This window comes from Manis pentadactyla, chromosome X (genome assembly GCF_030020395.1).
Source record: "Manis pentadactyla isolate mManPen7 chromosome X, mManPen7.hap1, whole genome shotgun sequence".
Taxonomy (NCBI): Eukaryota; Metazoa; Chordata; class Mammalia; order Pholidota; family Manidae; genus Manis; species Manis pentadactyla.
In genome coordinates, this window is record NC_080038.1 from 129,599,746 (window position 1) to 129,620,745 (window position 21,000).

Genomic DNA, 21,000 nt, shown 5'->3' on the forward strand with positions numbered 1-21,000 from the left:
AGATGCAAGATTTAGCCCCAGATTACGGGATTCTTTGCCAGCTGCCCTTCCCCTGTTGTAGTGACACAAACCCATAGTACCTTGTGAGCCTAGTTTCCTCCTACTTCTTTTCCCTCTTCCCTTTCACCCCATGATTCCCCGATGGTCCAGCTTATCATCCACTAGCAAGAAGTATGGCAAAAAAATTTATTTTACTCTTTAATAGATAAAACATTGTTTTACTCTTTGACTTGGTTAGTATGCAGCTATTTTAGAAATTCTTAGAGCCTAAAACTAGTAGATAAGGTGACCTCTGGTTTAGCAGTCAATTTGTTTTTTGCTTCCTCTAAATTAGACCAACATTTGAAAATTGATTGCATGTTGTTATTTGATTATGAAGCTTGGGATCAGTTTAACTGGTTAGTAATATACATTGTAATGTCATGTGTTTCCATAGTGACAGAATATATATTTAAAACATTTAACATGAAACACAAGTAGAAAGTGAATGAAATGGGTAATCAGAAATAACGTTAACTTTCAATTTGGGTACTGATTGAATGGAAATTTAAGACTAATTTTCAGCAGTTTAATGGCTGATAACTATCTGAAGCTGCCTATTTACATGCATTCTTTAACCATGACTTCTTTTTAGCAATTGGACATAACCTGATAAGGACAAAACAAAAATGCCTGGTTCTCACCTCATTACATTCTGAACTTTCACACTAATAACATTAATTAAGGCATTTATTTAATTTTATTTCATTTTTCAGTAAAATGGGAGAAATAACAGCAGCTCCCTCATAAGACTGTGGCAAGGATGAAAGGAATTAATATAGACATGGTGCCTGGCTCACTACATGGAAAAAGAAAACATTTCAAAACACACAGAATAGAACCTCCACGTACTCAGTACCAAGCTTTAATTATTACCCACATTTTGTACATCAGTTTTCATCTATCTCCTTCTAGTCTGGGGGGAGAAGGATGCTTTTCAGTAAATCCCTTATATCTTTTTACCCATAAACATTCAGTATGAATTTCTCACAAGGACTTTTTAAAATATATATATATATATATAATCATAATGCCATCATTACATCTAACAAAATTAAGTTATTTCTTAATGTCATCTAATAACCACTCCATGTTAAATTTTTCCTGATTCTCAGAAATGCCTGTTTTGCTGATTCAAACATGTTCTAACCATGATCTCTTAGGTCTCTTTTATTAAACACAGGCTTCCTCTCCTGCTTTTGTTCCACTTATTTATTGAAGAAGCCAGGCCACTTGTCCTGTAGAATGCCCCACATTGTGCCTCTGCTTCCATGTGGTGGTGTTTAATACGTTCTTTTATTCCCTGTATTTCCTATAAACTGAATTGATTAAATTTGCTTTTACTTTTAAATAAGCACACAGCCCAAGTCAATAAGAGGTTCTGGGTCAACATTTAAGAAAGTGTAGGGTTTAAGTTGCCCCTTTCCTATTAAGGCACTTAATGGACAATTTCTTCTTGACTGTGATTGTTAGCTGTTTTCTCGGTAATTGAGAGCTTGAGCACATCAAGCTGGAAGAAACTTTTCTCCACCACCACCACCCACTCCCCCGCCAGCTTTACTGAGATACAATTGACATATAACATGGGGTTAGCATAAGGTGTGCAATGTAATGATTTTTTGTATATATAGTGAGATGATTACCATGGAAGTTAATTTTCTAAACATAGTAATTCCTAAGTATTCATGAATTACTCTTTTTATGTAGTTTTCCTTTCCTAATAACAATTGAGCTTGTATTTCAAGAGGCTTGAAGGCACCCAGCTTTTAGGTCCCTATCTCCCAATGCCCTGACCATAAATAACTGCCCTGCAGAAATAGTTCTTGTATTAATTTGCTAGGGCTGCCATAACAAAGTACCACAAACTGGGGGGTTTAAGTAACAGAAATTTATTGTCTCCCAGTTCTGGAGGCTAGAAGTCTGAGATCAAGATGTTGGCAGGGTTGCTTCCTTCTGAAGGCCATGAGAGAAGGATCTGTTCCTGGCCTCTGTCCTTGGCTCCTAGATGACTATCTTCCTGTTCACATGGTATTTTCCCTGTACACGTGTCTGTCTCCAAATTTCTCCTCTTTATAAGGACATCAGTCGTTTTGGATTAGGACCTACCCTAATGACCTCGCCCCCTTCGGGCAGGAAGTAGCTAGAGAATGCAATTCTACGCCCAGTTCCCCAGAGGCCCTATTAAGAAAAAGAAAAAATGGGAATGAAGGCAAATTCTGGCGCGCTGAGACCCCCACTCCTTAAGATCCAATCACCAACGCAGAACACACCCTACCCCTACTCCTTAAAAACGCGCTTCCTCCCCCACAAGTGGCTGCTCTCCACCTAGAGACAGCCATTAAAATCTCTTGCGTGGGGGAAAAAAAAATCACTGGTACCCAGTAAAAACTTGACTTTCTTTGCAGTGTCTTAAGTAAAGTCAGTTGTCTCCTTACTATACTACCTCTGCATTTCTAGCATCCCTTGTATTTACATCTTCACAAATGTAAACTTTAGCAACACATAGTACAGTCTTCTCTTTATCTTACCAGGTTTGGATAAATTAAAAATGGGTTTAGACACAGATGTAAGGGAACTTTATGGGGTGAAGCCCTTTAAAATAGATTATGCCAGCTGGAGTACAGGGCATGATTATGATTGGGACAATTTAGATTTCATCTGTTACATAAGGTGTGTCTGCGAGCTTTATCTTCTGCTGGCCAGGTTTCACAGTTAATCTGTCTAATGGACCTTGCTACCATTTTCTAATCTAATAAAGCAGCAACATTAGATTTCCATGATATGTTTTTGAGTTTTCCGTGGAACCTATTAAGTACCCAGTCTCTTACGAAGAGACATTCCTTAAGGGAATAGCCTAGCTTGTTTTAAAAGAGATGTAATTTGATCTTAGTTTATAAATCATTTCATTCTTTCAACAAGCATTTACTGAGCACTGTGCTGGCACTGGGCAACTAAAATCTTTCAGGCATACTCTTCTTCAGACAGCAAAAGTGGACAACTTTACTATTTCCATTTTTACCTTAGACACTGTAAGGTTGAAAGCTAAGTTTAGTGCTCAAGTGCAGCAACTCTCCTTAACCTAGGTTTCTAGCATACCATCCTCTTTGCCCTTGACAGTTACATGGCTCCTGGCCTTTTATCCTTATTTTGACAGTATTATTATTTCATATCTGTTTTGGAAATAGGCAAGATGAAAATAATAAGAGTCCACTCACTGTTACTAATACCCTCAAAATTGCTGATATTGGTTAATGCTCCAACTTTCAATGAGAAGAACAATAAGCAAAATTCTACTCCAGTTCTGGGAAACTTGCTTTTGTGAATTGAGTGAGTTACAAAATAATTTGAGCTCCTCATTAGAGAAAACATCTGTGTAAATATTAAATGTAAGAATTGCACTAACAATTATATTTTACTGAAAAGATATATGGTTATTCCATTGTTTTAAAAGACTGATTAACTTCTTAAACTGCCTTTCCCAATTTCCCTCGTTTTCTGCAATGGCATCAAAATAGTCACAATCATACAGTTTTAAGACTCAAAGTTCTAGGTTCATCTTCAGTTTGTCCTTATTTTTCTACTGTATCTAATTAGGCATGTAATCCTATTAATTATTCCGTGACAACATCCTCTCTGTTCCTACTGCTACTTCCTTCTGTCCCTTGGATCCAGATTAATGTAATAGCTCTAGTAGATTTCCTCTCTCTGCCCCAGTTTACTCTGACTCCCACAACCAACACCAAGGTAACTTTTCTAAACGTTGTTTTCACCTTTTCCTCTCCTGTGCAAAAAGTTGGCAATGGCTTCCCATTACCTACTGAATAAGCACAATAGCCAGACTATATTGAGCACTTACATAGGTTGCCACGTGCTGTGATAAGAATAGTACAACCACCTCATTATCCTCATGATTACCATCAGCTTCAATATGGATGAAGAAATTGAGGTTCAGGTTAAGTTACCGGCCTAAGGTTGTACACGTAGTAAGTTTCAGAACTGGGATTTAACTCAGTTCTGTTTGGCTTCAAAGCCTATGGTCCTAACAACTATGCTATTCTGCCGAAACTCCTTACGTTCAAACTCTACCTAAGAGCCTATAAATATGGCCCTGTTTTGCTCTCCAGTTTTCTCTCTCATGTATTCATAGCACAAACTCTGTCAGTCAAGCTAGTCTCACTCCCTCAAACCTGCCATATTCTTTACCTCCCATAAGCTTCTTTATATGCTTCCTTCTGCTTGGAATACCCTCCCTTCCACTCTCTTCTTGTCCAGGTTTTAAATATCTTTCAAGGCCTGCATCAAATTTTAATTCATATAACTCACACCACTCTTCTGTTACAGACTACCCATAACATTTATTGTTTGTACCATAGACAATAATATTTAAACACTTTTGATCACACACTGCATCAGTAAGAAGTGAGCACATGCTTCCAATATATGTATATTGTATTTACATTACGGACATGTAGTCCTGCGGTAGTATATAATGTCAATTATAGAATATACACAAAATAGAAATACAAAAAGGATGAGATAAAGTTGAATTGATACTTTCAGAAAAGTTTAGATTTTATTTTGTTAACTATATATCATTATTGAGAGTGAGTATGACCTCATATTTCCAATAACCTTCATGATTTAAAATTATTTTAGCCACCTCCTTAATAGAGCATATTAGCTCAGCATTATGTTTTCACAGTAATGTGGCATATGATGAGCTGTGCTCAGAGTAGCATCTGTTCCATTTTTGCCATTTCCGTTATTTGCTTAGACTTGCATTACTAACCTTTTGCCCAAGGTCTCTGTATGTCAACTTATTAAGGCACTTGTCCATTTTGTGGAACTTGGTTTAGTTAAAACTAGGCAATATATCCATATGTTCACCTAACTTGGCAGGTGAACTGAAATTAGTTGTAACTATCAAAAGGCCAAAGAAAAAGACTCTTCTCTCACAAGATCTTTGGATCCTGTGGACTGAGTGAGGGTACCTGCATCAATCTGGATATCTAGTATCAGCAAGCCTTCATTGCTTACTTTCTCAGATTTTAAAATATATAAATTGAATTTCCATTTATTCTTTTTGCTTCTCAGTGGATCATCTTATACACCTCCTTGGCTGTGATCATGCTTACTTTGAAGAGCACTGACCTAATGTATTTAAAGCTTGACTCTCAAATACGATTCTAGGCTTCTTTAGGGAAAGCTCGTCTGCTTATTTCATGTTCCTTATAATATTTAGCACCATATTGTCCCAGAACTATCCTAGGTACTTTAATATATGTGAAATACGATTTTATGAATGACAGGATGAATTTGGATTATGGTGTCTTTTTTTTAACCATTTTTAGTATTTCCATTTTTACCTTAGATACTATAAGGTTGAAAGTTAAGGATAATTCAGTGGCACAGAGTACATTCACAGTGTTGGGCAGCTATCATCACTCTCCATTTCTAGAACTTTTTCATCATGCCAAACAGAAACTTTGTCCCCATTCATCAGTAACTCCCCACTTTACCCCCATCTCCTGTAACCTCTATTCTACTTTCAGTCTCTCTGAATTTGACTACTCTAGGTACCTCATGTAAGTGGAATCATATAATATTGGTTCTTTTGTGTCTGGCTTCTTTCACTTAGCCTAATGTTTTCAAGTTCATCCATGTTGTAGCATGTGTCAGAACTTCATTCTTTTATCTGGATGAATAATATTCCATTGCATGAATATACTACATTTTTTATACATTCATCTGGTAATGGACACTTGGGTTGTTCATCTTTTGGCTATTATGAATACTGCTGCTATGAAGATTAGTATAAAAGTATCTGTTTGAGTCCTTGCTTTCAGTTATTTTGGGTATATACCTAGGAGTGGGATTGCTGGATCATATTTTAATTCAATGTTTAACTTTTTGAGGCACTGCCAAATTGTTTTCCACAGAGTCTGTACCATTTTACATTCCAATGTGAGGATTCCAATTTCTCCACAATCTCACCAACACTTTTTATTTTCCATATTTTAAGTGATAGCTATCCTAATGAGTATGAAGTAGTAGCTCATTGGTTTTGATCTTCATTTGCCTAATGACAAGTGATGTTGAGCATTGTTTTATGTGCCCATTGACCATTTACAAATCTTCTTTGAAGAAATGTCTATTCAAGTCCTTTGCCCATGTTTTAACTGAGTTGTTTGCTTTGTTATTGTTATTGAATTGTAGGAGTTCTTTATATATTCTGGATATTAATCCTTTCTTAGATATTTGATTTAGAAACAGCTTCTCTAATTCTTTGATTGTCTTTTCACTCTCTTGATAGTGTGTTTTGATGCACAGAAGTTTTAACTTTTTATGAAGTCCAGTTTATCTATTTTTTCTTTTGTTATCTATGCTTTTGGTATCATATTTAAAAAAGCACTGCCAGATCCAATGTCATAAAGCTTTTCCCTGTTTTCTTCTAAGAATTTTGTAGTTTTAGGTCTTTCATCCATTTTGAGTTAATTTTTGTATATGATTTAAGGAAAGGGTTTGACTTCATTCTTTTGCTGTAATATCCTTCTAAACACCTTTCCTATCCAATTTTACCTAAATAGTATCTGTTTTTTGTCTTCCTTAATATGTAATACATGTTTTCCAGTGTCAGTTTTCCCAGCATCATTTGTTGAAAAGACTGTCCTTTCCCTGTATATATATGTGAAGGTTTGTTGCTGAGCTCTCTAATCTATTCCATTGATCTGTATGTTTGTCCTTATGCCAGTACCACACTGTTTTGATTACTTGTAGCTTTGTAGTAAGTTTTGAAATTGGGAAGTAAGAGCGCTCTAAGTTTATTCTTCATTTTGGAGATTGTTTTGGTATTCAGGACCCCTTGAGATTCTATGTGAATTTTAGAATGCGTTTTTCTATTTCTGCAAAAAATGTCATTGGGATTTTAATAGCACTTGCATTACATCTATAGATCACTTTGGGTGTTAATACCATCTTAATGATATCAAGGCTTCCAATCCACAAACACAGGATGTCTTTCCATATGTGGATTATTTAAAGAAATAACTATTTATATGAAAGTGGTACTTGCATATTATAAAAAGGCCAAACAATATGGAACAAATTACCCCAAATCTCACTGCTCATTGATAACTAAGTACTGTTAACTTGGTGGTAAATATCCTTTTGAACACCTTTCATTTCCAATTTTACCTAAATAGTATCTATTTTTTGTCCTACTTAATATGTAATACATGTTTTCCAGTGTCAGTGATGAGATTTAAATCATGATAGTACCATCATTTACTTAAGCAGACTTGTACTGATAGAAATTTAGTTTGCTTTGAACTATGAGTAATATTTATTAATATCATGGTAGTAATGGTCGGAAAAATCATGTAATATTGAATGTTTGATTTCTCTTTTGAATGAAGAAAGGTACTTCATCTCATCAGTTCTTACTGATATACTGTAATGTATAAGTAAGAGATCTTTGGTGTGGTAGGTACAACAATGAAAAGTAGGGAACCAGACACTTGTTTAGAGATTTACATATACTCTAGCTCTTGTACAGCCCAGTGAATAAATAATAAAGGTGAAGCCAAATAAAATCCCTTCATAAAAGCGTAGGAACTGGTATTCAGTTTACTCTCATGTTCTTGCCTTTCAGGAAGAAACCATGGATTTAAGATGTGGAGAAGCAATGCATGAATGGTGACTAGTGGACTTTGAATTACTATTCTGATCATTTGCATATGCAGTTACATCTTTTCTTCTAGATAGGCAAACTGCAGTACTGATGTCTCTTCTTTTGTAGGGAATTACATTCTGCAATACAGATAAATCATGCTTGGGAAGCAAATCTGAAACTGGTATGGTACTAACAATCTAATTTTGTAGAAAATTTGGAATTTTTACTGATTTTCAATGTTGTTGCTACCTACTTTTGCTGTAATTTCTGGAAATCTAAGCTCTCTTTTGAAACAAAAACTATATATACTGCATAAATAATTTTTAATTGCTCTTGAGAAACAGTTTATGATTTACCCATAAAAATAGCTAGCATTGTGCCCAGCATTTGTCTTGAGGTATCTTTACCACTTGGAAGAATTATGATACTCGGTAATTTCAATATGCAGCACGAATTCTACTTAAGGGTTGTAATTAGGAAGGAAGAAGAAAAGCTATAGAAGTAGCAGATGGAAGAAAACATGGGAAGATTGATTATTTCTTTGACTTATCTTCTTGTAGTGTAACATAAGCATGTATAGGTTTTAAACTACTAATTAAATTGCGTGCACACATTAACATAATAGGAATACAGCTACATAACCAAAGCAGACCTACAATTACCAGCCATATCCAGTGAAACCAAAAAAACCAGTTAGGCACCCTAGGCATTTGTGAAAACTTATCAATGATATGATGGATATTGTGTAACTGAATTTGAATAGTTTGAGAAAAATCAGACATATTAAAACAACACATCCCTGGGAACTGTTCACATCCCATATGTTCTTTTAATAGTAGATAGTCTATAGTCACAAGATTTTGGAGCACTGCAACTTGCACTTCTCCTAATTCTTGGTTGAGTTCCGACAGTATAGATCCAGTCAAATTTGTTGTTTTAGTGTATGCACAGGCCAGCTTAGATATCTCCTTCTTCAATCCAATGGCAAGTCCAGGAACCGGTGGGATGAATGCAGCTATAACTGCAACAGCGCCAGGATCTTTGTTGAAGTTTTTTGATGATCATCTTCTGGAATGACTTTTCCAGAGAATGTTGATGTTGGAAGTTCTTCTTCATATCGTATCTTAATTCCTTTTCTGGGTAGCCAAATTGGGCTTTGATCCTCCGTATGAACACAAACAAACTCTTTGACCACCCTTTGATATGCCCTTTATACCATTGTGAAGAACTTATTGGAGATCACCACACAGGAACTGCTTTTTTTTTTAAGAGAAAGGAATATTATCAGAAAAATGTACTTCTATAGCTGATCATCTGACACCCTTTAAATGATCAAAATTAAGGATATTTAAAGCATCCATTAATTGGTGATTTGCAGTTAGTTTTATCCTATCAGGGAGTAATCCCCCTTTTCTTTTTTTTTTTTTTGTAGATAATTATTTTTTTATTGAAGGGTACTTGACACACAGTATTACATTACATTAGTTTCAGGTGTACAACATAGTGATTCAACATTTATATACACGACAATTCTAGGTACCAGCTATCACCATACCAAGCTGTTACAATATCTTGACTATATTCATTACATCCCGGTTACTTATTATTTTACCATTGGAAGTGTATACTTTTTTTTTTTTTGTGAGGGCATCTCTCATATTTATTGATCAAATGGTTGTTAACAACAATAAAATTCTGTATAGGGGAGTCAATGCTCAATGCACAATCATTAATCCACCCCAAGCCTAATTTTCGTCAGTCTCCAATCTTCTGAGGCATAACAAACAAGTTCTTACATGGAGAACAAATTCTTACATAGTGAATAAGTTCTTACATGGTGAACAGTACAAGGGCAGCCATCACAGAAACCTTCGGTTTTGCTCATGCATTATGAACTATAAACAGTCAGTTCAAATATGAATACTCATTTGATTTTTATACTTGATTTATATGTGGATACCACATTTCTCTCTTTATTATTATTATTTTCAATAAAATGCTGAAGTGGTAGGTAGATACAAGATAAAGGTAGAAAACATAGTTTAGTGTTGTAAGAGAGCAAATGTAGATGATCAGGTGTGTGCCTGTAGACTATGTGTTAATCCAAGCTAAACAAGGGCAATAAAACATCCACAATGCAGAAGATTTCTCTCAGAACGGGGGGGTGAGGTTCTAAGCCTCACCTCTGTTGATCCCCAATTTCTCACCTGATGACCCCCTGCGACTGTGCCTGTCTTAGGTTGTTCCTCCCTTGAGGAATCTTACCCGTCTCTGGCTAACCAGTCATCTTCCGGGGCCATACAGGGAAATGTAAAGTTGGTAAGTGAGAGAGAAGCCTTATTGTTTGAAATGGTTAGCTTTTTATTTCTTTGCATATTTATGCCCTGTAGCTTCTATGCCCAGCATTTGTCTTGAGGTATCTTTACCACTTGGAAGAATTATGATACTCGGTAAATTTGATATGAGGCACGAATTCTATTTAAGGGTTGTAATTAGGAAGGAAGAAGAAAAGCTATAGAAGTAGCAGGCGGCAGAAAACCTGGGAAGATTGATTATTTCTTTGACATATCTTCTTGTAGAGTAACTTCAGCATGTATAGGTTTTAAGCTACTACTTAAATTGTGCACACACATTAACATAATAGGAGTATAGTTACATAACCAAAGCATACCTGTAATTACCAGCCATCTCCAGTGAAACCAAGAAAACCAGTTAGGCATCTTAGGCATTTGTGAAAACTTATCTATGATATGGTGGACATTGTCCAACTGAACTTGAACAGTCTGAGAGAAATCAGACAAATTAAAACAACCCATTCCTGGGGAATGTTCACATCCCTTATGTTCTTTTAACAGTAAATAGTCTGTAGTTGTAAGATTTTGGAGCGCTACAATTTGCACTTCTCCTAATTCTTGATTGAGTTCCAACAGTATAGATACAGTCAAATTTGTTGTTTTACTGTATGCACAGGCCAGCTTAGATCTCTCCTTCCTCATTCCCATGGTAAGTCCAGGAACTGGTGGGGTGAGTGCATCTACAGCTGTAGCAGTGCGTGGATCTTTGTTGGGGTTTTTTGATGATCATCTTCTGGCATGAGTCTTCCAGAGAGTGCTGATGTTGGAAGTTCTTTTTCATATCGTATCTTAGTTCATTTTCGGGGTAGCCCAATTAGGCTTTGATCCTCTGTATAAACACAAACAGACCCTTTGCCTACACTTTTATATGCCCTTTATACTCTTGTGTAGAACTCATTGGAGGTTACCACACAGGAGCTGCCCTTTTCTTTTTTTTTTTTGGTTTCACTAATCTACACTTACATGATGAATATTATGTTTACTAGGCTCTCCCCTATACCAGGTCCCCCCTATAAACCCCTTTACAGTCACTGTCCATCAGCATAGCAAAATGTTGTAGAATCGCTACTTGCCTTCTCTGTGTTGTACAGCCCTCCCCTTTCTCCCACCCCTCCATTATGCATGCTAATTATAATACCCCTTTCTCCTTCCCCCCCCTTATCCCTCCCTACCCACCCATCCTCCCCAGTCCCTTTCCCTTTGGTACCTGTTAGTCCATTCTTGGGTTCTGTGATTCTGCTGCTGTTTTGTTCCTTCAGTTTTTTCTTTGTTCTTATACTCCACAGATGAGTGAAATCATTTGGTATTTCTCTTTCTCCGCTTGGCTTATTTCACTGAGCATAATACCCTCTAGCTCCATCCATGTTGTTGCAAATGGTAGGATTTGTTTTCTTCTTATGGCTGAATAATATTCCATTGTGTATATGTACCACGTCTTCTTTATCCATTCATCTACTGATGGACATTTAGGTTGTTTCCATTTCTTAGCTATTGTAAATAATGCTGTGATAAACATAGGGGTGCATATGTCTTTTTGAATCTGGGATCTTGTTTTCTTTGGGTAAATTCCTAGGAGTGGAATTCCTCGGTCAAATGGTATTTCTATTTTTAGTTTTTTGAGGAACCTCCATACTGCTTTCCACAATGGTTGAACTAGTTTACATTCCCACCAGCAGTGTAGGAGGGTTCCCCTTTCTCTGCATCCTTGCCAGCATTTGTTGTTCCTAGTCTTTTGGATGTTGGTCATCCTAACTGGTGTGAGCTGATATCTCATTGTGGATTTAATTTGCATTTCCCTGATAATTAGTGATGTGGAGCATCTTTTAATGTGCCTGTTGGCCATCTGAATTTCTTCTTTGGAGAAGTGTCTGTTCAGCAACTCTGCCCATTTTTTAATTGGCTTATTTGCTTTTTGTTGTGTAGGAGTGATTTTGTCTGCATAAAATCTATAAGCACTTTTTACACCTGTAGTTATTTTTACTGTCCCATTTGTAACTTAGTTCTAATTCTTTTTGATCATTTCCTGGGCATAATATTGTAGTTTTCAGTAACAAAGCACATGTCAAACCCAAAGAGAAAAATTTTAATTTAGGATTTCTGTATATATAATAGACATTGCTTAATATTGAGTACTCACATTCTAGGTCTTTTGGAGTGCTAGGGAAGCCCCTCAAGCACCATGTAGCTCTCTTTCCCGAAAGGTAAAGGGTGCCTTTGCTTTTGAAGTGAATCTTGTGTTCCCTGCTTGCTTTAAGATGGTAAGAGCGCCTCACCATGGCATAGCCACTGACTCAGCAAGGTTTCTCTTCCCCATGCAACAGCTATCTCCTCAAGTATTTGGTAGGTAAGCCGTTGGTGCTATGATTGTATTCTGCTTTCTGGTTACACAGAGTGACACTGATGTAGAGGAACCAATTTCTCCACGGCTCACTAATTCCATTCCCATATCTCCAGCAGCTTCTCCCACCATGGGGATTGGGCAGGTAAGAAAGAAGTGCCTAAATATCTTTCCCTTGAAATATTTATTAGTGTTTCACTACCCGAGTCTTTGGAGGGATATATTTTGCTATACTATATCTGATTTCCCTTCCTTTCCATTTCTGAAACTATTATTTACATATAACAAAAGTCAGCAACTTGTAAGTATATGACCTGATGTTTGGAAATTGTGCACAGTCCTGTAACTATAACCATGATCAAAATATAGAACAGTTCCCACACGAACAGTTTCCTTGTGATCTTTTGCACTCAGTCTCTTTCCCCCACCAAAACCCTCCCCAACCTAGGAAGCCACTGATCTGCTTTCTGAGAAAACTGGTGGTTTTAAAACCTTTGTTCCATTTTGGTTTTAGCAGTATTTTTCTCCATCACAAACATGTGTGACTTGTACCACTTTTTGTCCAAATCCTACCTCCAGTCCTACACAACAATTTACAATATAAGTTTATGTTGTATGAAAATGAGACTTTTTGGAAAAGAAATTATAGCTCCACATTCTGTAACAACCAAAGAAGTAATGTCTTTTTCACTAAATTAAAACTTTATTGCATTATCATTTTGTGTATTGAAAAGAACCAAGTGACTAAGAACACGTGAGAACATGTCAACCTATGAAGAATCAGTAGCTTATTAACCCTGTTGACCATAATTTTCCTCTGACCAAGAGTGTTCCTCTGATCAGAGCCAACTCTTGAACTTTAAAGAACTGTACCTGCTCATTGATTCACTCATGATTCGAGGAAAGCCACAGCTGGGACTACAGGTCCTTCAAGCTTTTTTCCCCACAGCTTGGGAAAATCGTGAATCCTTATACATTGCAAGACAGTTTTCAGTCCTGAGGCATTCCTGTTTTTCCCTAGATTTAGAGAAAAGTGATAAGGTGATGTGATGTGGGATCCTACACAGAACCCTCTTTTAGTGTATGTCCTTAGATCTGTTATAATGAACAGTCATAGCTGATTTTGTTCAAAATTCTCTTGTAATAACTGTGATAATTTTGTTTTAGAAGAAATCAAAGCACCACGTACACCATTAGACCAAGCATTTTTGGACCACTAAAAAGAAAACATTCTTTCACCTACTGGAAGAAATATATATAACCTTGAATTATTTCAATAAACTATCATATAAACTCAAGTGTCCTACAAAAATTCATTGTAAAGGATTTGTTTAAAATATATTTGTTAAGGTACAAGAGACCTTTCATTTTACTCAAACAAAACTATATGTAAAGACATACTAAAAGCTATAAAGTGCCATATAAATGTGAATTGAGAAATTTAATTCCAGTGTAGTCAACTGTTATGATTTTGATCACATAAATATAATTCACCAAGCTAACTACCTTAAATACTTTGTGAAACGAAGTGGGGAATGAATGAATGAATGAACAAATAGAGTCCGTCGTCTAATGTTCTGCTGAGTCTCAACCCCAGTCCTGCACCACCACCACACATACATGGTGATAGCCTATGAAGAAGTTGACACAAATTAATCTAGTTACTATACTAAAAATATATGGTAAGGAGTATGTTCTTTGAGGTTTCACTTCTTTATGGGGGTTGTTTTTGGTTAAATATATGGATAATGACCCACGTACTCGGTAATAAAAAGGCAGTCAAAAGAACAGACATTTTTTTTTTAACTCTGGCAGTCCTGGACTAATTTTTCAACCCTGCCTCACTAAGCTATGATATTCTTCCATTTTTGTTAATACCACTGCTAAATTATAGGCTTAGTACCAAGTTTAACTATAATAGGGAAGGGAAATGGGTAAATAGGAAAGATTAAACTTTAAAAATGTTTATTTGTGAAAAATCCATTAAGATGGGAAAGAAGAAAGAGCAGCAGAAGAAAAAGAGGAGGAGAAGACAGGCTGGGCGAAGAAGAAGGAAAGTAAAACTACAGGGAAAGAAGTTGAAATGTACTTCAATTTCCTGTGTATTTTGGATTAAATAATGGCAGTCATCCTAACAACATACCTAACTCAGGAGGCACTTATATTCTAAGAGTAAGACTAGATCAGACCTCAAGAATACTCTTTTCCAAACTAAGTGTATTTTACTTATTTATTTATTTTTATATACAATTTTTTAATAAAGGTATTATTGATATACACTCTTATGAAGGTTTCACATGAAAAAACAATGTGGTTATTACATTCACCCATATTATCAAGTCCCCCCTCTGTACCCCATTGCAGTCACTGTCCATCAGTGAAATAAGATGCCACAGAGTCACTACTTGTCTTCTCTGTGCCACACTGTCTTCCCTGTGATCCCCCCCACACCATGTGTACTAATCATAATACCCCTCAATCCCCTTCTCCCTACCTTCCCACCCGCCGTCCCCCACCCTTCCACTTTGGTAACCGCTAATCCCTTGGAGTCTGTGAGTTTGCTGCTATTTTGTTCCTTCAGTTTTGCTTCATGATTATACTCCACAAATGAGGGAAATCATTTGGTATTTGTCTTTCTCTGTTTGGCTTATTTCACTGAGCAGAATACCCTTCAGCCCCATCCATGTTGTTGCAAATGGTAGGATTTGTTTCTTTCTTTTACTTAATAGTATTCCATTGTGTATATGTACCACATCTTCCTTATCCATTCATCTACTGATGGACACTTAGGTTGCTTCGATATCTTGGCTATTGTAAATAGTGCTGCAATTAACATAGGGGTGCATACATCTTTTTGAATCTGAGAAATTATATTCTTTGGGTAAATTCCTAGGAGTGGAATTCCTCAGTCAAATGGTATTTCTATTTTTAGTTTTTTGAGGAACCTCCATATTGCTTTCCACAATGGTTGAACTAGTTTACATTCCCACCAGCAGTGTAGGAGGGTTGCCCTTTCTCCACATCCTTGCCAGCATTTGTTGTTCTTAGTCCTTTTGATACTGGCCATCCTAACTGGTGTGGGGTGACATCTCATTGTGGTTTTAATTTGCATTTCCCTGATAATTAGCGATGTGGAGCATCTTTTCATGTGCCTGTTGGCCATCTGAATTTCTTCTTTGGAGAATTGTCTGTTCATATCCTCCACCCATTTTTTAATCTGGTTATTTACTTTTTGGGTTTTGAGGCATGTGAGTTCTTTATATATTTTGGATGTTAACCCCTTGTCAGATATGTCATTTACAAATATATTCTCCCATACTGTAGGATGCCTTTTTGTTCTGCTGATGGTGTCCTTTGCTGTACAGAAGCTTTTTAGCTTGATGTAGTCCCATTTGTTCATTCTTGCTTTTGTTTCCCTTGCCCAAGGAGATGCGTTCAGGAAAAAGTTGCTCATGTTTATATTCAGAAGATTTTTGCCTGTGTTGTCTTCTAAGAGTTTTATGATTTCATGACTTACATTCAGGTCTTTGATCCATTTCGAGTTTACTTTTGTGTATGCAGTTACAGAATAATCTAGTTTCATCCTCTTGTATGTAGCTGTCTAGTTACCACTTGTTGAAGAGGCTGTCATTTCCCCATTGTATGTCCATGGCTATTTAATTGTATATTAATTGACCATATATGCTTGTGTTTATATCTGGGCTCTCTAGTCTGTTCCATTGGCCTGTGGGTCTGTTCTTGTGCCAGTACCAAATTGTCTTGATTACTGTGGCTTTGTAGTAGAGCTTGAAGTTGGGGAGTGTAATCCCCCCTGTTTTATTCTTCCTTCTCAGGATTGCTTTGGCTATTTGGGGTCTTTTGTGGTTCCTATGAATTTTAGAATAATTTGCTCTAGTTTGTTGAAGAATGCTGTGTATTTTGATAGGGATTGCATTGAATCTGTAGATTGCTTTAGGCAGGATGGCCATTTTGACGATATTAATTCTTCCTATCCATGAGCACGGGATGTGTTTCCATTTATTGGTATCTTCTTTAATTTCTCTCATGAGTGTCTTGTAGTTTTCAGGGTATATGTCTTTCACTTCCTTCATTAGGTTTAGTCCTAGGTATTTCATTCTTTTTGATGCAATTGTGAATGGGATTGTTTTCCTGATTTCTCTTTCTGCTAGTTCATCATTAGTGTATAGGAATGCAACAGATTTCTGTGTATTAATTTTGTATCCTACAACTTTGCTGAATTCAGATATTAGAGCTAGTAGTTTTGGAGTGGATTCTTTAGGGCTTTTTATGTACAGTATCATGTCATCTTCAAACAGTGATATTTTAACTTCTTCTTTACCAATCTGGGTGCCTTTTATTTCTTTGTGTTGTCTGATTGCCATGTCTAGGACCTCCAGTGCTATGTTGAATAAAAGTGGGAAGAGTGGGCATCCTTGTCTTGTTCCCAGTCTTAAAGGAAAAGCTTTCAGCTTCTCGCTGTTAAGTATGATGTTGGCTGTGGGTTTGTCATATATGGCCTTTATTATGTTGAGGTACTTGCCCTCTATACCCATTTTGTTGAGAGTTTTTATCATGAATGGATGTTGAATTTTGTTGAATGGTTTTTTGGCATCTATGGAGATGATCATGTGGTTTTTGTCCTTCTTTTTGTTGATGTGGTGGATGATGTTGATGGGATTTTCTAATATTTACCATCCTTGCATCCCTGCAGTAAATCCCACTTCGCCATGATGGATGATCTTTTTGATGTATTTTTGAATTTGGTTTGCTAATATTTTGTTGAGAATTTTTGCATGTATGTTCATCAGGAATATTGGTCTGTAATTTTCTTTTTTGTGGTGTCTTTGCCTTGTTTTGGTATTAGAGTGATGCTGGCCTCATAGGATGAGTCTGGAAGTACTCCCTCCTCTTCTTCTTTTTGGATAACTTTGATGAGGATGGGTATTAGGTCTTCTCTACATGTTTGATAAAATTCAGCAGTGAAGCCATCTGGTCCAGGAGTTTTGTTCATAGGTAGTTTTTTGATTACCAATTCAATTTCATTGCTGGTAATTAGTCTGTCCAGATTTTCTGTTTCTTCCAGGGTCAGCTTTGGAAATTTGTATTTTTCTAGAAAGTTGTCTATTTCGTCTAGGTTATCCAGTTTGTTAGCATATAATTTTTCATAGTATTCTCTAATAATTTTTTGTATTTCTGTGGTGTCCATAGTGATTTTTCTATTTTCATTTCTGATTCTGTTTATGTGTGTAGGCTCTTTTTTTCTTGGTAAGTCTGGCTAGGGGTTTATTTTGTTTATTTTCTCAAAGAACCAGCTCCTGCTGTCATTGATTTTTTCCATTTTTTTATTCTTCTCGATTGTATTTATTTCTGCTCTAATCTTTATTATGTCCCTCCTTCTACTGACTTTGGGCTTCATTTGTTCTTCTTTTTCTAGTTTCTAAGCACGTTGTTTTATGACAATGGATCAATGACTTAGCTTAGGGCTCTTTTGCTTGTGCAGTGAATTTAGACTAGTGTTGAAAAAACATTCAAATATATTAACAGTTTAAGAGCTGTTAGGAAAATTGGGGTCATCTGAGTACTTTAAATATGCTTACATTGAAGACAGTGTTTTACTAAATTTAAACAATTCTCCTTTTAAGACATTTACACATAAAATGTTTTATAACATTGAAAATGCCCGGAATTTGCTTATAATTTATGATTTGGAAAATTGTTTTTATATTTCAATTTTGGTCAGATTTAGGTTCTGTCCAGCATCTTAGCAGTTGTGGCATGTCTCACAAGCCTGTTGTTCCTGATTCTTAGCTGCTCTAGAGGATGACTGCCTCATTTCTTCTAGGTGTCCTGAAGAATTCCAAAGCAAATTTTGTATATACTACATAGTCTGTATTTTAAGTCAGACCCTCCCAAATATAGCCTATATATTTTGGTCAAAATTTATCTGGCCTTTCAGATGCAATAACAGATTAAATAAAAATTTTATTTATTTCTTATGTTTTGGAATATGAGTATTCGTTTGGGAAACAACAAATTGTGTCCTATTTGGAGTCTACTAATACAAGTGAAATGCGGGAGAAGATAGTTATTAAAAATCAAAAAGAGGTCCTGGCAGGAGAGACAGGGAAAAAGAACAAGGACTCTGTAAAGAAGAGGAGAGTGTGAGATAAAGGTTGAGAGTCTCCAAGAATATGAAGACATATTTTATGAGGATAAACAGCAGTTGCTTCCATTAGGATTAAGCAAGAGCAAATAAGGTTTCAAGTGGGAATTCTGAGATATCTGCAGAAAGTGGGCAGGTGTAAATGTTGTTTTACAGTAACAATGATTTTAGCAAAGAAATTTTTAATTCAATGATGAATTTGTTTTGATTTGTCTTGCCTTGAATGTAAACCAAACAGGACAGATGAGTAGTTTTTCCATAGTTGTTCAAGCACACTCTGGCATGGGGCAGGATCCTGGATGCCCAGACCTCTTTTGAGCTTTATGAGCTATGATTATACTCCTAGGAAGGTCTGTAGAATCTATTCCTAGGGATATTTTTCAATGAATAGATAGCCTTAGTGTTTTATCGTTCAAATATATTCCACCCTTGAAGTTATGGGTTTGAACATCCATTTTTCTCACATCCAGACATGGTTATCACATGAATGTGTGACATTGTGTAGATTTTAACATTTACTTGTGATGAAGATTATAGCAATGCACTATTTTGAAATTAACTGTTTCTCCTTAACCTTTGAAAATATTTTTCTTTGTTCATTGTATACTATAAAAAATTGATCTATTTAGTTCATCAATGCTTAGCAAAATAAAGACGGCAACAACCCAAAGGTATAAAATAAGGAATGAGATTAAATTATGGTACAGCCTTACTATGTAGCTATATAGTATCATGTTGTAGAATTTATTTAATAATATCAGAAAATTGTCATCATTAAAAACAAGAAGTGGATCACATACTAGTATTATATACAGTACAAATCAAATTTTGTTTAAAACAATCATATATACACACACACATTCAGGAATTGCTAAAAAGTGGTTGTTTCTAGATAATGATGATGTAAAATTTTTCATGTATTTTTATGTATTTTATAAATTAATTGCAAATGGGCCAGCTTTGCTTTTGCAATTAAAAGCATAATAAACATGTTAGATAAAATATGTCTATCTTGATCTGCTTTTTTGCCATAGATGGCATGGCAAATGAAGATCCTCCAAAGAGATTTTTCCAAGGTACAACCAACATACTTAGTTCTGATACTATCCAACCATCTGATATGAATGTGTGATGAGTATTAATATGAGGTTTTAAACATTAATTGGCCACTTAGCATTTGGTTTTTCAATTTGCTTTAGCTATTATGTATATTCAGAAGTATTGTACATTATTAAATATTTTGGGAAGTTATAAAACGAATATCCCAAGTGGATACTATTAACTTTAGTTTTTCTCCCTTACATTGATGTGTGACCTAATAATTTTTAGAAGTGAGGTTTTGGCATTAGATTAAGAGGTGTTAGAAAAATACATGAAAAGGCAAGCTTGGAAAAAAGTCGCCTTCTGCCCATCTTTTCTACCTTGGATTTTTGTGTGCTTTGTTAGGCTGAACATCTTCATACCAAGAAAGCATGGTTTAATAATCAAAATGGGTTGTAGACTGAATAGATTGTTCTTTGTTGTTACTGTTGGTTTTATTTTACTCCTCTTGTGAAACTGCTCTTGTAATTAGTGCCAGTTCTTTGCTTCACATATTTTACATTCATTTGTAGACACAGGAGAGAGTGCAGTGATCTCCTGAATTCCATCCTCAATGAGGGGCATTTTCTTCTCCTAGTCTATCTTCAGATGCCCTTGATAGAAACTGGAGAGGTGAAGGATTTTCTTGTAATTCACCAGCTAAAATCAGCACTGTCACAAACTCTCTTGTGTTGCTTTCTGATTCCGGTTCTCCATTTTTCTAGTAGATGAACTTTCAATAAGTGATTCAACCATCCAATACTTTCTCACCAATGCTCTCTCTCTCTCTCTCCCTCACACACACAAGTTGGAGCAGTAACAGAATTGTACAATTTAGACTATTTCCTTCTTAGCTTTTTTTCTCAGTTTCCTAAAATTATGTTTATCTACAGAACTTGCATGTCTAATTCCTGGATATTCCCTTAAAAGCAATATAGTAATATTTTCAAAGATGTTTCCAAATAAGAACTGTGTCAAAGATAAAATCATATATCTTCAAACTGCTAATGTATAGAAACCTGCTGAACCTTAACTTTTAAGAAAATAATTGAGAATTCTATTTAATAAATAAAATTACAAGTTCTGATGAAATGTAATTGTTCCATTAATCAACCAGTAAAATGATTTTTTAAAATTATATACTGAATATCCATGCTAGTTTTTAATATTTTCAGTAATTGTTAGTTTCCACTTGGTAAGGAAAAATCACCCATCAAAACCAGTTTTTAAAACTAAACTAGTTACACCATGCTGATTCAAGTATTGCCTGTTTTGTACATGAATCCTTGTGTGTTTAATTTGTTGGGAAGGAATAGGCTGGTGAAGCAAGATGAATAAAAGCTAATTGAATAAC

The 21,000-nt window shown here is 35.7% G+C and overlaps 1 protein-coding gene across 1 annotated transcript in view; it reads left to right on the plus strand.

Annotated features, from left to right (window-relative positions):
• Window positions 1-8,818, plus strand: part of LOC118935114 (PABIR family member 1-like) — a 28,117-nt gene extending 19,299 nt beyond the window's left edge. Inside the window, exons 5-6 of the mRNA XM_057495201.1 lie at window positions 7,691-7,734; window positions 7,838-8,818. Coding sequence (XP_057351184.1) covers window positions 7,691-7,734; window positions 7,838-7,904 — 111 coding nt within the window. The 3' untranslated portion in view covers window positions 7,905-8,818. The remainder of the gene's footprint in view (window positions 1-7,690; window positions 7,735-7,837) is intronic.
• Window positions 8,819-21,000: the final 12,182 nt, after the last annotated feature.